At 40.9% G+C, this 19522-nt stretch overlaps 1 protein-coding gene across 1 annotated transcript; it reads right to left on the bottom strand.

Moving 5' to 3' along the window:
• Nucleotides 1-487: 487 nt before the first annotated feature.
• lgi1b (leucine-rich, glioma inactivated 1b) lies at nucleotides 488-18980 on the bottom strand. The gene is made up of 10 exons (XM_082543326.1): nucleotides 18269-18980; nucleotides 18105-18176; nucleotides 15846-15917; nucleotides 15264-15335; nucleotides 9946-10017; nucleotides 5605-5774; nucleotides 5352-5516; nucleotides 4492-4712; nucleotides 3193-3439; nucleotides 488-2220 (listed from the first exon to the last, which is right to left on the bottom strand). The coding sequence occupies exons 1-10, from the start codon at nucleotides 18517-18519 to the stop codon at nucleotides 1871-1873; spliced, it is 1692 nt and encodes a 563-aa protein (XP_082399452.1). The 5' UTR covers nucleotides 18520-18980; the 3' UTR covers nucleotides 488-1870.
• Between the last annotated feature and the right edge of the window lie 542 nt (nucleotides 18981-19522).

The following is a 19522-nucleotide window of genomic DNA, read 5'->3' as shown; positions in this document are numbered from 1 at the left end:
TGGTTGGCGATCTCTCTCTCCACACAAGCAAAAGTTTACAAGTTCTATTTGTTTGTATGTCTGTATTTATTTTATTACTTGCATCCTCGAACAGAAAAATGAGTTTTAGTGTTTGTCATTCATTTCTGAATGTGAGCCTAGTTCACAATAATAATGAGATTTCAGGATTTTATTTATTTAGCTTGAATTAATTTTGACAATATTTTTTTTTTATCAAGAAACACATTTTACTCAGTAATAGATTGGTATCCTTGTGAAAACAGTAATGTTAAATCCTTTATTCCCACCACCATGTGGTGTCCCAATACAGTTTTCACCTCAGGACTGGATGCCACTGTGGTTAAAAAAAAAAAAAAAAAAAAAAAAAAAAAAGGAACACTTTTTTATTATCAAGTGAAGAGAATCAGCTGAATACAAATCAAATCATAAAGACTAAATTCATTCAGTTTGTAAGTATAATTGAACAAAAAACAATACGAGAAGTTGCTTGCTGATTTAGTATTTTATTACCACTGTACATAAAATAAAATGCGAAAAGAAGGCAAAGGGACATGTAATATCCTCTATCCTTACTCAACTAGATAAAAGTGACACAAGTAAGTCTACAGCAGAAGTATCACGTTACACCAAATCTTATCACTATATCTACACCAAAAAAAGAAGCATCGAGTGTGGTCCCCTCTACATACAAAAGTAACATAATTTACACAATATTGTAAAAACGTAAACATTATTTTTTTGGCAAATTGTTCTCAGTGAAGTTTTTAATTGTCATCAAACTTCTTTTGTGTCAGAATAAGAGGCGCACATGAAAGCATAGGTAGTATGTGCGGCACAGTGGTTGGCTTTTCGTTGCAGAGTAAAGACAACAATGGCTTTGTCAACGGGGGAGAAAAGGGGTAAGGTTGCAGTGAAAGAGAAAGGGCTGGGTGACACAGTGGGATGCTTCTAGCGAGGCATTCATCAGAAATCAACGCCATGAGTGTGTTGCGCACACAGTCTTGTTCAACTGAGAGCAGAGAGGAAGCAGTTCTTTTTTTTTTAAACTCAGTTTCTCACAGTGTTTAGCAGATTTGTCGTTCCATTTATTGAAGTGAAATAATTACAAGCTGCCAACTAGCTGCCATGGAAAAGACACGGTTCTTAGCAAGTAGTCCAATTTTTACCTGCATTTGGTTGAAAGTAGTATTATTATGAAGCTCAGGTGTCAAATACTGACAAAATGCTTTATTGCTAAGTACAGCACTACATCTATAATCATAGATTTAAAGGTGAAAAGGGGGTTTTGTACATTTGTCAGATTGTCTGTTTTCTGTAAGGTATCTGTCAAGCCTGTCAGTTGAATGGCTCATGTGACAGGATGAATGAGACTAACCTACACAAGCAAATAAATCAAGTACTTAAACACAACACAGCTATTAGTATTGTAGGTTAATGTCCCATAGTCTATAATGTATTTTCCATTATAGACCCCATTTCCAAAAACAAAAACAACAACAACAAAACATGAATGGTAATCAGCACTATCAAAATCCTATAGGAGAAACAAAACTGTATGTAGATTAATAGCAAACTCATGTGTGAATGTCTTCTGCCTTTGGAGTTGAATAATAGACAAAGAAGATCACTGACTTCACAACTTTAAATGGAAAATAAGGCATTTCCAAATATTAAGGGATTGAGATATAAATACAGGACTTGCAGACCACTGCAGCTGATCACAAAATATTTATAAGTTTAGCTACAAACTAATCTACCAGGATTTTGACAAATCTCTCTTTTTGTTTGAGCAAAGGTGGAAATTGTTGATTGATTAAAATGGGACTGACGAGAGCGACAATCTCGGGGAAAAGGCATTTAGACGATGGGCCTAATTGCTCAGATCGATCATGAGGTGCTCGTATATCTGAGTTTTTCCCTTGAAGCTAGATGCCAGTAGGAACACCCGGTCGTCAATGGAAACCAGAGAAAATCCCCGAGGCGCCTGGATATTCAGCTCCTGAGATGGGACAAACTGGCCCCTCTTGGTGTCCCATTGGTAGACCTGCGTCAGTGAGTAATCGCTGCCCAAGATGGCATACTGCCAGTTGCCGGTGGAGACGGGCTGGAACACCATAGAGCCACGGGAAGGAAATGTCTGGACCTCTTTGAACATGGCACCGTCCCAGCGCATCACCTTGGAGTCCCCGATGAATCTTGTCAAGCATATAAACAGATCACCTTTGAAAAGGACAAAGATTTCAAGAGGCCGTTTAGTTTAGACATTCAGCCACTAAATGCGGATCTGACACAGGAAAGCTCACAAAAAAAACATTATGTAATCCCAAATATAATTCATTGTTTGCTACAAATATTTATTCAGCTGTGGGAGACATTTCGAGCTACATTATTCATGCACATTCACTCATTTTATATTCACACATTGTGTGCTGTGATCTTGAGTCGTGTCTTCCCTGTCTGCTCACATAGCAGAGTTGGGCTGATCTCAGCCTTATGCACTGTTTTGGGAGAAAGAAGAAGTGGATGCAGATGTTACTCTGGGATTGATGACAGATAAAGCTTTCTCTCAGTTTTTCTTTCAGCCCTAACTAGGCTAGCTGTTATGGCAAACCCATAATATTCTCATAATATTATGTATACACCCCAGATTGCCTGTTTAGAGAAGGCTGAGCGTGTCTCCTGGTAGGCAGAGCGCCTGGTGTACCACATTTCTCTCTGCTGGGAGGTCTAAGGTGAGGGAGAAACCATAAAGTTGGAATTGCAAATTAATTCCCTGTCATTTGTCTTTGGAGACCTGTGTCCAGTACGCATACGGAAGCTGTTGTAAACCTCGAAAGAAAACTGCTTTCCTTGAACTAACTTTTCCCTGACATCAGCTAATAGCCACTAATAGGTAACCTGTTAATATGAGAGAGAAACCCCCACCCCACACTATCATAATGTTTTACAGTCTGATTTGTGTGCAGGTTTTATGGCAGTGACATTGCCTCTTATCGCCTTCAAAATAAATGCCGACGATATGCAGCGGGAAAATAAAGAGTAATAAATCAAGTCTAAGAAAGTAGGTCATAAATGTTTTTATTAACCACACTTAAAAAAAAAGTTGAGTCCAATATTAAGCATGTGGTGCACTAAACTTAATGGATGCAACTAGAAGTTTGCACAGTGTCCTTTTGCTTGCATGGATCTCACCTTGAACTCGGAAGTGTTTGATGGAGAAGACGTCCTCCATGTCCGGTATGTCAGTCCTGCGGTCAAACTTTTTCTGGCTCCTGTTCCACTGGTACACGACAGGCCTCTGGGAGCTACTTGACAAAATCAGGTGGGGTTTGTTGGAGATCTCTAGATATTCTACATCTGTATCCCTGTACCAAGGGTGGAGTGACTGGTGGGAATAAAATCCATTGCCGTTCCATTTGTACACCGTTGTGGAGCCCGCCTACAGGAAGAACATGTACAAAACATCAGCTCAAGCCAACTACATTCAAAACCTGAACAAGCATTTTAATTAAGTACTCAATAGTGATTTACAGTTGAAAACAATTATAGCTCAACATGAAAAAAAATTAGGCAACAAACTTCAAATTTTGCATGAAGCCAAACACCAGAGTGTGGTGGTGTGTCTGTGCTTGTGTGCCTGAGTTGTCCCCAAGCATATGTGAGAGCATATGTGAACATTTGGCAATACAAGCTAATCAGCAGGAGCAGACACAGACCGACATGCTGCAGAGAAGGACGCCCGGGGAAGGACTGGCTGACGTGGTGGGAAGAGTAGATTAGAGGATATTTATTCATACAGGGGCTGGATGCAGTAATAAGGACATGTCTACAGTATTGTTGTTGTTTTTAAGTCAAGTCAAAATTGATATCTGTTTGCACATTTTAACAACCCCAGCTGACCAAAGTACTGTACAAGTTATATAGAATATACAGTATATACAATGATGGCTAAATCAACAATAACTATGCACTAAAAATCAAATAAAAGAAGTAAATAACACTGTGTTTGCACACTAAAAGCCAGGATACTCTGCTCAACTAGATTTGAAAGCAAGCGAGAACAAATAGATTTTAAAAGGTGTTTTAAAATGATTGAGGGACGTGGCAGTTCTTAAGTAAAAAGGTAAGTTGTTCCAAAGATTAGGAGCCACCACTGAAAAGGCCCTAACGCCTCTGCTTTGAAGCCTGATTCTAGGAGAGTTCAAGAGCCGCTGGTTCAAAGCCCTCTGTGCTTTGAACCAGCGGTTCAAACCAGCGGTTTGAACCTACTGGACCCTACAGTCCAGTAGGACTGTAGGGTTTCAAAAGTTCTGTTAAGTAAGGGAGTGCTAACCCACTGAGACTTTAAAAATCAAGTAATGCAATTTTAAATTGAACCCTGAAATAGATTCATTTAAAAAATAAACCGTCACTAGCGAAATGCAAATTTATGCCACCTGCCATGAAATACTTTGTTGATTTTGAGTGACAGTGAAAGAAAACAGGCCCAACCTTAGAGCTGTCAGCGATGACAAAGAAAGACTCTCCGTCGATCATGAAGGTCTCGATGTCGTTGGGTTTGCGAATTTTTAGGATGTCAATGTCCTGGATCTTGATGAACTTGCTGGCGGAGGTGTCATGCTTGTAAATGTGTGAGCCCCCAAACAACTGGGCCACAATGACAAAGAGGTGGTTCTCAATTAGCATGGGCTTGCAGACGACAGTTGAGGTGCCTAAAGAGTAAAAGAGAGAACAAAATACACATTCAGTACATGCACAGAACCCAAGCAACTGTTTGTACTAGAATGTAAGAACAATTAGGCTCACTAACCTTTTTTTCATCCAATAAAGAGTGTCTAACTACAAATACTACATGAAACCCGTAGTTCCTTTTTTCAAGTACATTTATCTAAACCTTATCAAAACCATTTAATGACGTAATGTGGTAACTCTGAGGTTAAAGTAAATCTCTGTGACTGATAAAAATATTATGTGCATCACTGTTGGCAAAGATCTGACTGACACAAAGTAGTGCTAGGATCTGATATCTTTCTACATCCAGGCACTCCATTTATGCCTGGATGCAGAGGAAATTTTCTGCATTAGCGGGTATGCTGTGTCAAACATCTCTTATTATACTGCTGGCTTAAACGGGTAATTATTTTGAATGGGAACTAGTAATTACATCAATCAGATATATACTCAACTGCAGTCACTTGAAAAAATGTATTGTGAAGTTCTACAGGGAAGCCAACTCTGACTGAGACCAATATAATCCATACAGGGTTTCTTATACATTTACATACTACACATTGAGGTCATTCCAGGTGAGAATATTTACACATTCTCGTACTGACTTGAGAAAAACTCACTTTCAATGGTGTCATATGTTCTGAAGGTCATCTCCACGTGATCCCATTCTAAGAAGCTGCATGTCCCAGCAAAAGGCTGGGCAAACACGACATATTGTTCATTACCAAGAGTGAAGGCATCCACCGAAATGGACTCAAACTTCAGTGACTGATAGGTGGCAAACTCTGAAAGGTGGGACATAACAATTAAATAGACATGAAAGAAAGATGCTGTAGATGCTGTGATACAAGGAGATGTGCAAGAGGAAGGTACCTGCTGCGATGCAGTCAAAAGAGTGAGGCAGCAGGTCGTTGATCTTCTTCCCCTGGTGAATGGGTGGGCCACTGCAGTAGATTTGGTCTAGAGTGGCATTGGTGTGGTGCATCCACTCCACCAACCACTTGAGCTTGCAGTCACAGATCAAATTGTTGCCTCGCAGATCCCTACATGAATGGATCACAAGTAAAATACAGTTCAATTTTCTTTATACAGTTTCCTCAAGGTGCTTTACATTGTAAGGTTAAGACCCTCCAATAACACAAACAAAACCCCAACAACCAGATGGGCTCAATCAGCAATCAGTGGGAAGGAAAACTCCACAGAACCAGAACCTGCCATGACAATCAAGTAAAACACTAACGTTACAACATGAAATCGTTAATATTTATTCTTTATTTCTTGCTTTCTTTATTCTTTTTAAAACTTACAGGCCTCTTATTTCCAAGAACTGTTCAGTTTGCTAAACCACAGCACGTGTCCCATCTCCTGGGTAGTCTCTGCTTATCACACACTCTCAGTTTGAATAGCTATTAAGCTTGAATGTGGAGTCTAGTGAATCTAGAGACACAGGAATTAATCTAGCTGATTGTGTCAGTGTGACCTAAGCCAGTATCTAGTTCTTTTGTTGTGTAATTGACTTGCTGACCATTTACCCTGACATTGTAGCATCTTAACCCAGCCTTTCCTTTCTCTAGATTTCTCAACCGCAGTATGTAATAGCTTCCTCTATAATGATTTACTTTCTCAGACTATTCTCTCATTTTCCTTCTTGCACAGTTATTGTTTCTTTCTTTGAAAAGAAGGAGAAATACTAATATTGTTAGGTGACGGCTGTGTGCAGACAGGAATAGGACCCAAGGTGCAGACTCCGGAGACAGAACGTAAACCAAAACAGCTTTAATGCTGAACGCAAACATAACATAACTGGAACAAAACTCAAAATAAACTAACACCAGTGGATGGGCAAAACACACAGCAAAATAAACGGTAGATCGCAACACGGACACAGAGAAACACAGGGCTTAAATACACAGAGGGAGCAATCAGGGAATGAGTAACAGGAGGGAAACACAGCTGGGGCAAATCAGAACTGACGAGACCAAAGAAGCGTAAACTGAACACACTGAGAAAAGACAGAGACCTTCAAAGTAAAACAGGAAATACAACACAGACTCACATGCAGGCACTACAGAGGGAACAGAGACGTGGGACCAGGGCAGACACAAACACTGACTGAACACGGGGATATAGGAACTAAGGATACACATAGACGCAAACTAGACAAGGGGATACAGGTGATAGGGGAGACAGAGCAACTAAAGAAGACAGAGACATAAACCATAAGACAGAACTCAAAGAAACCAAAAACTAGAAAGTATAAATAATATAATAAACTCAAAAACCCTGGGTCAACGACCCAGGCATCCTAACAGTACCCCCCCCCCTTAAGGGCTGGCTTCCAGACAGCCCAAACCAAAACATCAAAACAAAAAAAACAAAAACAACCCAACCAGGGTGGGCGGCGGGGGAAACAGGATGGAGGGCTCGAAACAAACCAAACAAGGAGCCAGAAACAAAAAAAGAACAAACAACGGAGCCCGGAAAGCAACAGAACAAAACACAGGAACAAAGTCCAAAACAACAGCACCAAGGCCCAGGCATAGTCCAAAAGCAAACAAACAAAAGGGCTCACGAAAGGCGCATAGGCCCAGGCAACAGTGTCGAAAAAGTTCAGGGGGCCAGCCCGGAGGCTGACGGCACAACAGTCCAAACCCGGGCAGGTCAGGGGGGCGGCCCGGAGGCTGATGGTCCAAGAGCCCAGTAAACAGGTCAGGAGGCCGGCCAGGCGGGAGGCACCGACGGCGACCGAGCAGATCAGGAGGCCGGCCGGGCGGGAGGCACCGACGGCGACGTAGTTCAGGGGGCCGTCCATGACGGCGGCGTAGGTCAAGGAGCCGGCCATGACGGCAACAACATCCAGTCATCGGCCGGGCAGGACGTGCAGGACGAGCAGGCTGGACAGGGCGAGCAGGACGAGCAGGACGCGCAGGCCGGACAGGACGCGCAGGCCGGACAGGACGCGCAGGCCGGACAGGACGTGCAGGAACAGACAGCATGGAGACCTCAGGAGCAGACGAAGCTGAACACTCGAAGGCCGGACCAGGCGGAGCTACAGAGGCCGGACCAGACGGAGCTGCCGACTCGGAGGCCGGACCAGGCGGAGCTGCGGAGGCCGGACCAGGCGGAGCTGCGGAGGCCGGACCAGACGGAACTGCAGACTCGGAGGCCGGACCAGGCGGTGGAGCTGGTGGTGGCTGAATGGCCTCGCCAGAACCATCAGCAGACACTGGGACGTGCTGGCTGGGTCCTCCCGGACCCCCAGCTGACGAGGCAAGAGGCTGAACGGGCCCCTCGGATCCTCCAGCAGGAAGAGATGGCTGAAGCGGGCCCCTCGGATCCTCCAGCAGGAAGAGATGGCTGAAGCGGTTCCTCGGACCCTCCAGCGGAGACAGGTGGCTGAACGGGCCCCTCGGGCCCTCCGGCTGACGTGGCGTGAGGCTGAACGGGCCCCTCGGGCCCTCCGGCTGACGTGGCGTGAGGCTGAACGGGCCCCTCGGGCCCTCCGGCTGACGTGGCGTGAGGCTGAACGGGCCCCCCGGGCCCTCCGGCTGACGTGGCGTGAGGCTGAACGGGCCCCCCGGGCCCTCCGGCTGACGTGGCGTGAGGCTGAACGGGCCCCTCGGGCCCTCCGGCTGACGTGGCGTGAGGCTGAACGGGCTCCCCGGGCCCTCCGGCTGACGTGGCGTGAGGCTGAACGGGCTCCCCGGGCCCTCCGGCTGACGTGGCGTGAGGCTGAACGGGCTCCCCGGGCCCTCCGGCTGACGAGGCGTGAGGCTGAACGGGCCCCTCGGACCCTCCAGCGAAGACAGGTGGCTGAACGGGCCCCTCGGACCCTCCAGCGGAGACAGGTGGCTGAACGGGCCCCTCGGACCCTCCAGCGGAGACAGGTGGCTGAACGGGCCCCTCGGACCCTCCAGCGGAGACAGGAAGCTGAATGGATGACCGAGGAGAGGAGCGACGGTGGCGTCGCTTCCTTTTAGATGAGGGAACAGGAACCCGTGGAGAAACGGAGACCTCCTCCTCATCCTCCGACCACACAGCCGCCAGAAAAAAGGCAGGCGAACGGACAGGCGAACAAGGTCCCGGCTGGCGTGTGGAAGGGGAGGAAGCCTGCAGTGACGATGAGGCAGAGTGTGCGTTGTCCTGCGGCAGCGGTGGGGAAGATGTAGTGAGGGAGAGAGCAAGCTCACTCGCCCTGACTTGCTCTCTCCAGGCAGTTATGGTGTTCCCCAACTCAGTGTCCTTAGCAAACTGGCTAAGCCGGGGATTATGCCGAACGATGGCCTCCACCGCGCTCAGCCCCACTGCCATGGTCCTTAAATCCGGGGACTGGGCGATGCGGTCGAGCAGGCTCACCAGCCGCTCCATCTCGCCGTTGAACTCTGAGAAAAAGGAGTCTGCAGGGTCCATGTTCTGGTCGCGATCTTCTGTTAGGTGACGGCTGTGTGCAGACAGGAATAGGACCCAAGGTGCAGACTCCGGAGACAGAACGTAAACCAAAACAGCTTTAATGCTGAACGCAAACATAACATAACTGGAACAAAACTCAAAATAAACTAACACCAGTGGATGGGCAAAACACACAGCAAAATAAACGGTAGATCGCAACACGGACACAGAGAAACACAGGGCTTAAATACACAGAGGGAGCAATCAGGGAATGAGTAACAGGAGGGAAACACAGCTGGGGCAAATCAGAACTGACGAGACCAAAGAAGCGTAAACTGAACACACTGAGATAAGACAGAGACCTTCAAAGTAAAACAGGAAACACATAACACAGACTCACATGCAGGCACTACAGAGGGAACAGAGACGTGGGACCAGGGCAGACACAAACACTGACTGAACACGGGGATATAGGAACTAAGGATACACATAGACGCGAACTAGACAAGGGGATACAGGTGATAGGGGAGACAGAGCAACTAAAGAAGACAGAGACATAAACCATAAGACAGAACTCAAAGAAACCAAAAACTAGAAAGTATAAATAATATAATAAACTCAAAAACCCTGAGTCAACGACCCAGGCATCCTAACAAATATAGATTTAGTAACTACTTATGTTTTTCAAACTGTGTGAAAAGGACTAAACATACAGCATATAAATAGTAATCAAACACAAATACAATGAACCCTTGATGACCATATTAGTAATAACTAAAGTGTATATTTGCATTGTGAGGATGGATTAAGGAAAAACAGACTCACACTTTGGTCAAAGCATCCATGCCCTTAAAAACATCTTTGGGCAGTGTCTCAAGGTTGTTGTAAGCCAGACTCCTAATCAGCAAAAAGGAAAAAAATAATAAACAAAGTGATTACATTAGATGTAGAGTGCAACTCTTCTGACATATCCATTTCCCTTAATGTATTTTTCATTGGTTGGTGGAACAGAATGACTTGAGAAACAGAATAAAACCAAGGACATTACAAACAAATAAACATGTCACAAAACCTGACTACTTCTAGATTCCTCTCATGACATGTAACAGGTGCTTGAAATGGAAGGCAGTAAAAAACACATAAACGAATTAAGATGCAATATGTTTACTTTACTATACTATTTGTCCCAGATGTGGGATTTTTCTTTTGATACAGCAGTTTGTTTGTTTTTTAAATGTAAAAATTTAAATTAAAAAAGAGCAATCACACCGATCTGTCCTTCACATACCTGAATTGTGCATTACTGTTCTGTGTATTTTGTTCTGTTAACACTGGTCACACTTGTGTTCAATTTATTTCAAATCTTCTAAAAATATACAGTTCATTTAGCAAAGAAAAGAAAAAAAGTACTATACAAAATAAAACAAAATACATTTCAATATTGCTTCACCTGTTCTGATTCACTTACATATTAAAAAGGAATGGGAAGAAGTGCACACTTATTTAATCCCGCCTCCTCGCCATAAGTTATCAGTTAATATTTATTTAGCTTCCTTACTGATACAAACCGCAGTAATAACAATGAAAATATTTCTAATATAACGTATATGACACATACAGTACAAATTATCAGAGCATTATGTTTTTGTAGCTCTATAAGCCTCCACACAACAAAGCCAATACTTCCAGTTTTGAAAAGTTAATTATACAAATATAAAATCATATCTTTATAACTATCTTTGAACTGCTTTATGTTTGGCCAACTCCACACTCAAATTGTTCCACAGTTTCACTCCATGCATAGAAAAACAAAAACTTGTTGTTTTTTGTTCCTGGTATTACTCAAACTCACAGCTTTCAAGAAGAAATCCATTAAATTACGGTATAGCTTCCTTGTCTCAAAAAACAAAAAGAAAAAACATGTGTTGAATGTCACCTGGTAGTTCTGAACTGCTTTTTTTTTTTTGAAGAATAAAAAGAGAATCTAATGTACTTTTATAGTCATTGCCCCAGACCTCTGCACAACAGCTTATAGAATATGGAGTGATACAGTCTAATGCCTCCTTTGTCTTGTTCAGTATTGCAATGTTTCTTAATACTCTGGAATGAATATATCTTATCTGTGCTCTCTAATTAAGTATCTCATCTATTATTACCCAAAGAAATCTATTATATTGACTCTTTCAAAATGAACACCATTTATTTGAGTTTTTACATTTATACTTAATCTGCTCTTTCCAAAGAACAGTTTTATTAGGTAGTTTTATTCAAATGTAACAGTAATTTGTTTTTAATCATGCCCAAGCTTTAATTTAATTATTTCATTAGTTACCTCATCAAATAAATGCAGCAGATCCTCACCAGTGCAGAAAATGTTTATATCATCAGGAACAGTACCATTTTAACACTCTGGACACTTCACACATGTCATTGATAAATTAAAGAATCTAGGGCCCAAAACTGACCCCTGGGGTACACCACAGGCAATGTCCATGCATACAGAGCAACAACCATTTAATTTCACAAACTGCTTCCTGTCTCTTAAATAACTCCCAACCCAATTTAAAACTACCCCCCGACACTATAATGATACAGTTTTCTTACTAATATATCCCGATCTATTGTGTCAAATGCTTAAATCTATGAATTATCCAGCCACATATTGCTTTTTGTCTATAGAATTTGTGATGTATTCTATTGAATCTAATAGTGCCAGTGATGTTGATCTGTTTGATCTGAGCCCTCAGGCTCTCGGTGAGCAGTTTATGTTTATCTATATGTTTTTCCAGTCGATTGTTATACAGTTTTTCAAGATTTTCTAAGAATTGACATAGTAAAGAAACAGACCTGTAGTTTTTGAAATGGTGTTTGTTGTCAGATTTGTATAAAGGTTTATCTCTTGCTATTTTCATTCTGTCTGAAAATATACCAGTTTGAAATGATAAATTCCAAATTAAATCTTAAAATAGCCTTAAGAGCTTTCTTAACTACTGACTTATCAATATCATTAAAATCCAAGGATTTCTTATTTTTACATGTTTTAACCATTTCAAAAACAACAGCTACATGGACCATGGAATAATGATTTCTGTCTATCAAGGTATCCAGTTTTTCCTCTGTTATCTCAGGTTCAGTGATGGTGTAGACCTACGTTATACAACGCTGGTCAGTATTTCTCATATCCTTTTAATATTATTTTTATTTACTCATGTTTTCTATTATATTGCATTATTGGACAGTTTGTATTATACAGTAATGTAAATAATCTAAGGAATTCATCATACTTACTTGGCATCTTGTTTTTGATATATTTCACCTGTTTCTGTTTCATGAAATGGTTTTTAAAAGCATTTATTGATTCCTCTGTTCTGAATCGTGTGTACTTTTTTTCTGTCCATATTTTTAATCTTGTAATTCCTATCACAGACTGTAAAAACAGGAAGATGGTCACTGATGTCATTAATCAGAAGTGCGCTTACTGTCTTATTTTCAGTGTCATTTGTAAAAATGTTGTCTATGAGAGTGGCTCAATGTGATGTGATTCTAGTAGATCTGGTTACTTTAGGGACCAGGTTCATGCAGTACATTGTGTTAATAAAGTATATACGTGAATTCATAACCCTTCAGTTCAAAGTCCATTCCTTTATCCATGTTAATACAAGTTTCAGATATGGTAATGACACTGAATTGATGTAAAAACTGGTTTAGATAATCCTTGTTATTAATAAAATTTGTATATAGACTTCTACAGTTAAACTAGATAATTGACCATCTCACCCCAGCCCCCTGGTTGTACTGTTGATTTGTATAGTAGCAGCAGTTGTTATTGATAGAAGAGAAGAAGTTGCCTGGGTCTATTTCATATTCCAAGTTCTGTGTTAATTAAATGTTTTGACTTCAAGTTGATCATGTTCTGCACGTATGTATCTGACTGATGCAGTTGTTTTTTTCCCCCCAGATGTAGCCGAGTTGTTCCTTTCAGAGTATGTCATAAGTGAGTGTGTGGTTGTTTGTTACCTTGTATATAGTCTAGCTTCTCCGGTGCTGTCAAATGCAGGGTATTTTTTTGGCCAACAGTACAAAAAAACCTACAACAAAAACAAACCCTGGAGCTAGAGACTGAACTTCAAAACACACAGAGAGATGTGAATGAAATGAAATGTTGGCGTAATCCATGAACACTGCATTATTTATATGAAAGTTGGTTCTCCAAGGAAGAGAGACCTTTTAACTTTACAGTTTATGCAAGAATGCACTAAGCAAACACATGAGGTTAGAGCAGAGTGGAAAGGATTCCAATATAACTCCTTGCAGATGCCCTTTAATAATGTATTTACTGTGTGTGATGCTCTTAAAGTGTCCTCTGATACTGCATGTGGTATCAGCGTTTGTTTACTTTTTTCTAGAAGGGAACCGAAAAAGGGCATCTTCACTGACATGCTATGGCACTTTCTGAGTCATGTTAGCAATATAAAAAAATCTTAGCTGACAGTTTTAGCGCTTCATATTTTATTGCATACATTGTTATTGGAAAATGATTTAATTCTAGAGCAGTGATCCCCTACTGGAGCTTGGATCTGACCTTCCCTTTGCAGTGAATTATCTTGCCTACAGGAAAACTCCATTTGTAAAGTTATAACTTTGACAAAAGCAATTAAACTCGTTACCTAGATAATTATTCTTATATAGACAAGGTTTTATTATGTTGCTTTTATCAGAATATCTGTTGGTCTACAGTACCACACCATGGATTTGTTAACTCTGGCCTGATTCAGGTATTACTGTTTTTGAAGAGGGCTGGTGGACAATGTATCCTCTGTTTGATTGGTTTAAGTTTATTCATGTGTCTGAGTTTCCCAATTGTTATTCCCTGTTGTATTTTTCTATTCATTTTTCTGATGTCTTGTCTTTAGTTTTACTTCCCCTCTTGTCTCACTGTTACTGATTGTCTTTCTTTTTCTTCCCCCAGCTGTTTGCACTCCCCTGATTACCTTCACGTGTATAAATAGTCCTGCCTTTCCACTCAGTCTTTGTTGCAGTATCTGTTTACCTTTCTTGCATGTTTGCTGCCTGTTTTGTAGAAGTTTGGTAAAACTTGATTCTTAATTCTTCATCCATAGCACATTGAAGTGGATTCACTTTCAGTGTAAATCTTTTTAAAAACCATTTGCTTGTGATTTCTTGTAGATCAAACTATTTTCTATACTTTGCTGATGTTGGGATAAATGTTTTAATCTCTCCTATTTGACTTTTATTCCTCTTCATAACAATATATAGTTTAAAAGATGGTGGTGATCATAAGGATGATGAAGGGATGACAAGGAAGACCAATATGCTAAAATCTTGTTTGCCCTGTGCTGCATGATGTTAAAGGGAAAACATGTTGGAGAGTCACAGAGTGATAGGTCACCCGGTTTAAGGTTACAGCACAGTTATATTTAACTTGACCGATAAGTCACTCGCGCTCTCACCTACCTTTAGTTCTGGCAGGCTTTGAGGTGACATTGTCACTGTGTTTAGAAAAAACACTGTTAAGAATGTGTTAGCATATTTCGTATAGTTTTGTTCTACAGGACAGAATAGTGGTTTTATAAATTGTCTAGGCAGATTTTGAGCAGTTGTATCCAATATTCACACTAATAGCTTCTTTTTTTGGTTTTAGAAAAATCAAACTTTGACAAAATCAAGTCTATTTTACTGTCTAAAATATATGAACAGCTTATCTGCAATGAAACATCCAGACCTGCCCTTCTGCAACCTGATCCAGCTGATATCTTCAGTCACCTTGAGAAATGATTACTGGCAGCAGCGCTTTTGCCTACCTTTTCATTCCAGACAGTGACAAAGTGAAACGGGGACAGAAAAGGCAAACTGATGGAGGGTATGTCAGGATACCTCGAAAAATAATGTTCAGTTACTTTTTACCTCAGATTACTCGAAAAGTGAAACAGACGTGTGAAAGGGACAATGCAGATGTTAATGTGAAGAAAGGAAAAAGCCACAAGTTCTAAGAAAATAGAAAGGAACAAACGAGAGATGGGACTATTCCCTGGACAGGGATTAAGGAGAAGATAAGTAAAGACTGGAGGAAGAAAGAGGATAACAAGAACTGAGTTAAAGTTTTTTCAAACCAAAATACTTACAGATGTACTAGAGCTTTCAGGCCCCGGAAAGCATATGGGGATATTTCAGCAATTTTGTTGTTTTCAATAAATCTGTGAATGAGAAGCAGAATGAATGAGAGTAAGTCATGAAATCCTACACACAATGAATACTGACATCTATTGTGGTCCTGTAAGAAGATGAGATGTTTACTGCAATCAGGCTATGGAGAGTTTTACATGATCGCTAAGGCTAGTAAAACACTGGGAAAACATGTCAAAGTAAATTATACTGTAAACACATTCAAAATGCAAACAAGTGTTTTCAGCCATTTAACTAGCTGTGGTTGTAGTTGGATGGAGCACCCAAACAGGGAACATTAGTGTAAACATGCTTATGGGTAAAGCCTCATCGTTCAGATAGATTTATATGCCATCATGTAACCAAGCATGCACTACAGTAAGGTTTTGAGTGCAATATTTCCGCACAGGTTCACATAGTGCTGTTATTAATCAGCATGTGCCTCATATTTGTTTAATACAAAAAATATGCAATTATGATACAGTGTTTCATACAACAGCACACAAATGTTTTCTGCACATGAATTAAAAACAGTTACTTACAGGTATTCAAGATGTGGTAAACCTTGAAATGCATCCTCATCAATCAGGTCAAATGAGTTTGCTGTGAACAATCTGTGAAGGAAAAACAAACCAAAAAAGACATAGATAGATAGATAGATAGATAGATAGATAGCTCTCATAAGAATAACATCAAAATTTGATATCACTTTTCTGCGTTCATACTTCAATAGATTTTTGACAACACCGCTGGCTGAAATGCAATAATATGACATTATATGAGATAATATTTCTCATAAAAAATGGCAAATATGACAGTCTTTTACAGACAGTTTCAAACACTCACTGTTGCACCTCTCTCCTGACCTCCTCCATACATGAATAGAGATGAATGAAACATTTCAAATTTAGATTCATCACTCTGTAACACAGATCGCTGCGGTTTTTCAGTTCATTTCTTGTGTAATTTGGCATACCTGAATCTTTTTCTGTTTCCCTATGAAATGCTCTTGACAGCCACCCTTCCATGACATTTCTGATGAGGCTTCAGTGAACAGACGGATCAACTAAAGGGCCAGATGCATTTTTCAGGTTCTGTCAGGTCTTGGCACACTGTGCAGTGTGTCCTTTACAAAGTGTGTCCACAGGAAACAAATTATGCACCTTTGTGGCAGGCTAGTATAACAGTGCCTAAAAATGAAATTTAAAAGTAGCTCAACAACAAAAGAAACATTCCTCTGAAAAGGGTCAGGTAGAATGACTGGAATGAAAATGAGTGAAAAAGCAGCCAATCTCCAACGTAAACTTTTGAAAGGTCTTCGGAAAGCCTGGAAAACTGTTGATGAAGACCACTTTAAAAATTATAAAGATATTATATAGATAAAGTCTGGTTCTTTGGAAGCAAAATATAAAGGATGGAAGCGTTTAGACTAATGCAAATTGCCATATTTAAAGCAACTGTACATAGATTTTTCTTAACAGCTGGTTGTTTGTGTTTCACAACTTAACTGAGATGAACTCCAACAAGATATTGATTTGTGTGGGCTGTGCACAATAAGAAAAGGTCATGGATGTTTACGTAATGTCAATGGCAGTAAGTCTATTGCAAAAAGCAGAGAAATTGGACAACACTCATTCACTACTTCTACCCACTGTGTATGTGGTCAATGAATGACTCAGATTAAACAGAGAAACAACCACTCACTCCTACATGTTTCTCATAAGAAATGGCAAAGAATCAAGAATCGTGTCCATCGGCAACATATTGTACACCTCATCTCCACCAGATTATTAAAAATCTTAAAGGGTTTTTGTTTATTATTAAGCTGGCATTTGGTTACTGTACAGAGCGGCTCTTTTCTTTTAAATATTGAACAAAAGTACCATCAGTATTATTTATTATTATGTCAAGGTTGAAATATTACAATCCTAAGATGTTAAAGTCTTTAAAATGAGGAAGCCAGTTACCCTGACATTTGGCTAATGCAGACTACAAAACAGTGGCACTGATCAAGCATGCCTTAATGGAGGTTAAGATGCTTCAAGTCACCTTTGCAGGGAAAAATAACAGATGAGGCAGTCCACTTATTCACTCATCTTCAGTTACCTCTCTCCTAACAGTCACGAGCTCGGTCTTCAGATGCGTGATGCTACGTCCTCCTACGTTTGAGGCTTCGTGCACATTTAGCCTCGACTTCACCGTCATCTGAGAGAATGAAGGAACCGGTGCCAGGAAAGCTAGACTGACGCTTGACAGCATGTTATTATGTGCGGCGTAGAGTACAGTTAAGTCTGACCTTGCTGTTAATTTGTGGATTTGCAAGAACGCATTTGCTCAATAGACTCAAGTCCTGTCAAGATACTAAATAATGAAGGCCATTAATCAACAGCACTGTTAGGAGAAGGTGAACACTCATGTGCACGCCTGTTATTTGACTACAGATTAGGGCTGAATTCTTCAGGAGAATAAGAGAACATGCTCATTGTTTATCTCAGCCACCCTGTTTCTAAAGAAGATATGCACACACACACACTGTTCCTCTTGCTGTTAGTTGCTCTAGCCATGTGGTCTATTGCATAATCCAGACACCATTACAGAGAATTCCCCCTTTAAAGCTGAATCTAAGCCTGTGTGCAAGTTGCCTGTTAAGACACAACCTTACTTTTAAATCAAGGAAGCAGTGAGACAGACAGGCAGACATAAATTATAAATAGACAGATAAATAAATAGGCAGACAGATTGACAGATACATAAATTGATAGATACATAGATAAATAGATAGATTAAAAGCTATTACTCACAGCAGGTGTAGGGTAGGTGTGTGCGCAAAGCTTCCTCCAGTAATTTCATTAAATCCAGACTTGACAAAAGATCTGATTAAAAGGAGAAACAAATCAAAGTGGAAATATGACACAGAATGTATTAAGCTTTCTGACACTTCACCACTTCATGCAGCATCACTTACAGTGAAACGACGTCGGATGGGAAAGTGTGGGGCACAGATCGGACACTCTCACATAGGGCATTATCTTTTGTGCAGGTGCATCCGTGGGGGCATCTGGGCTGCCTCACTCTCCGTCCGTCAGCTAAAGCCAAGCTGACAACAACGACCCAAACCAAGAGCGTCCATCCTTTCCGTCTTCTCCATCCCCTCACTTCTCTGCTCGGGTATCCCATTCCTTCTGTCCCGAGCCGAGTACTTCCACTCACGAACATGCAACTTACAAGCAAAATCTGCGACGTGTAAAGCCAATCGGGAAATATTAACTTGACGCTTTCAGATTGTTTTCTCGTTTTGCTTTTAAAAGCCGAGGTCCTCTGTTTTGTTTGCTCTTAATAGAGCGCTCTGAGGCTGTCTTCTATGCTTCTAGCGTCTCAATAGGAAGGCACGAGTCCAGTGGATTTGTTCTGCAAGGGGCAGGATTACAAATGCGGGGCAGATGGGACATAATAGCAGAAAACATCTCAGATTTTTGTCGTGCCTAAGTAACAGGCAAGGGTAAAAATCTGGCTTTTTGGAGTTGTCCCGTAGCCTAAATGCTTTGCTAAAAGAAAAAAAAGAAAAAAAGAAGAAGAAGATGACCTTAGAGAGAGAAAGCGAGTGGAAGAAAGAAAGAAAGAAAGAGAGATGGAGGGGGGGAGAGGGGGAGAGAGGCCCCAAGGTGCGCTTTTTTTTTTTTTTTATCAGCGGTGCCAGCTATTATTTATGCGCGCTTCAGAGCCGTGCATGGCTAATGGGGGAGCAGCTATTCATGAGGCGCTCTGTGCAAATGCACCTGCCCCACTCATTCAAATGCTGCCTCTTTTCTTTCCTTCTCTGGCATAATAATGACATTAAATGTGAAAATATACGGTTAAATATACATCAAAAAGACTACTCAATCAGATATTTGTGCATAAGAAATGGCTGGTAAAGTCTGATCTCCAGACTATCATTACACAGGGGGGAAAAATGTAGAGCAGTATTTTATATTATGTTCATTAAAATGAATGTCGTGGAATAGCATACACGGTGAAACATATCATAGGATTTCATGAATAAAATATTTTCAAATAAAAATTTCCATCCGTTTGGATTGCGTGGTTTTTAAACTCGTTTTAAATCCTTATTAAAACAGACTGTTTGCCTGACATGTATGCAAAAAGCCTTTTGTGTTGTTTATCCAACTGGATGAGTACGCCTATGTGTGTTTAAATAGCTAATAGGACGACATATTTT

Source organism: Aulonocara stuartgranti (genome assembly GCF_965226115.1).
Source record: "Aulonocara stuartgranti genome assembly, chromosome: 8".
NCBI classification, from domain to species: Eukaryota; Metazoa; Chordata; class Actinopteri; order Cichliformes; family Cichlidae; genus Aulonocara; species Aulonocara stuartgranti.
Note: the sequence above shows the minus strand (reverse complement) of the source record. Positions and strands in the feature narration are given on the sequence as shown.

Coding starts and splice junctions, on each gene's coding strand:
- lgi1b (XM_082543326.1), bottom strand. CDS start 18,519: ATGTTCGTGAGTGGAAGTACTCGGCTCGGGACAGAAGGAATGGGATAC. Junction 3,440..4,491: donor TCATCGCTGACAGCTCTAAG/GTTGGGCCTGTT, acceptor TTCTTCCTGTAG/GCGGGCTCCACAACGGTGTA. Junction 2,221..3,192: donor CAAACACTTCCGAGTTCAAG/GTGAGATCCATG, acceptor TCCTTTTCAAAG/GTGATCTGTTTATATGCTTG.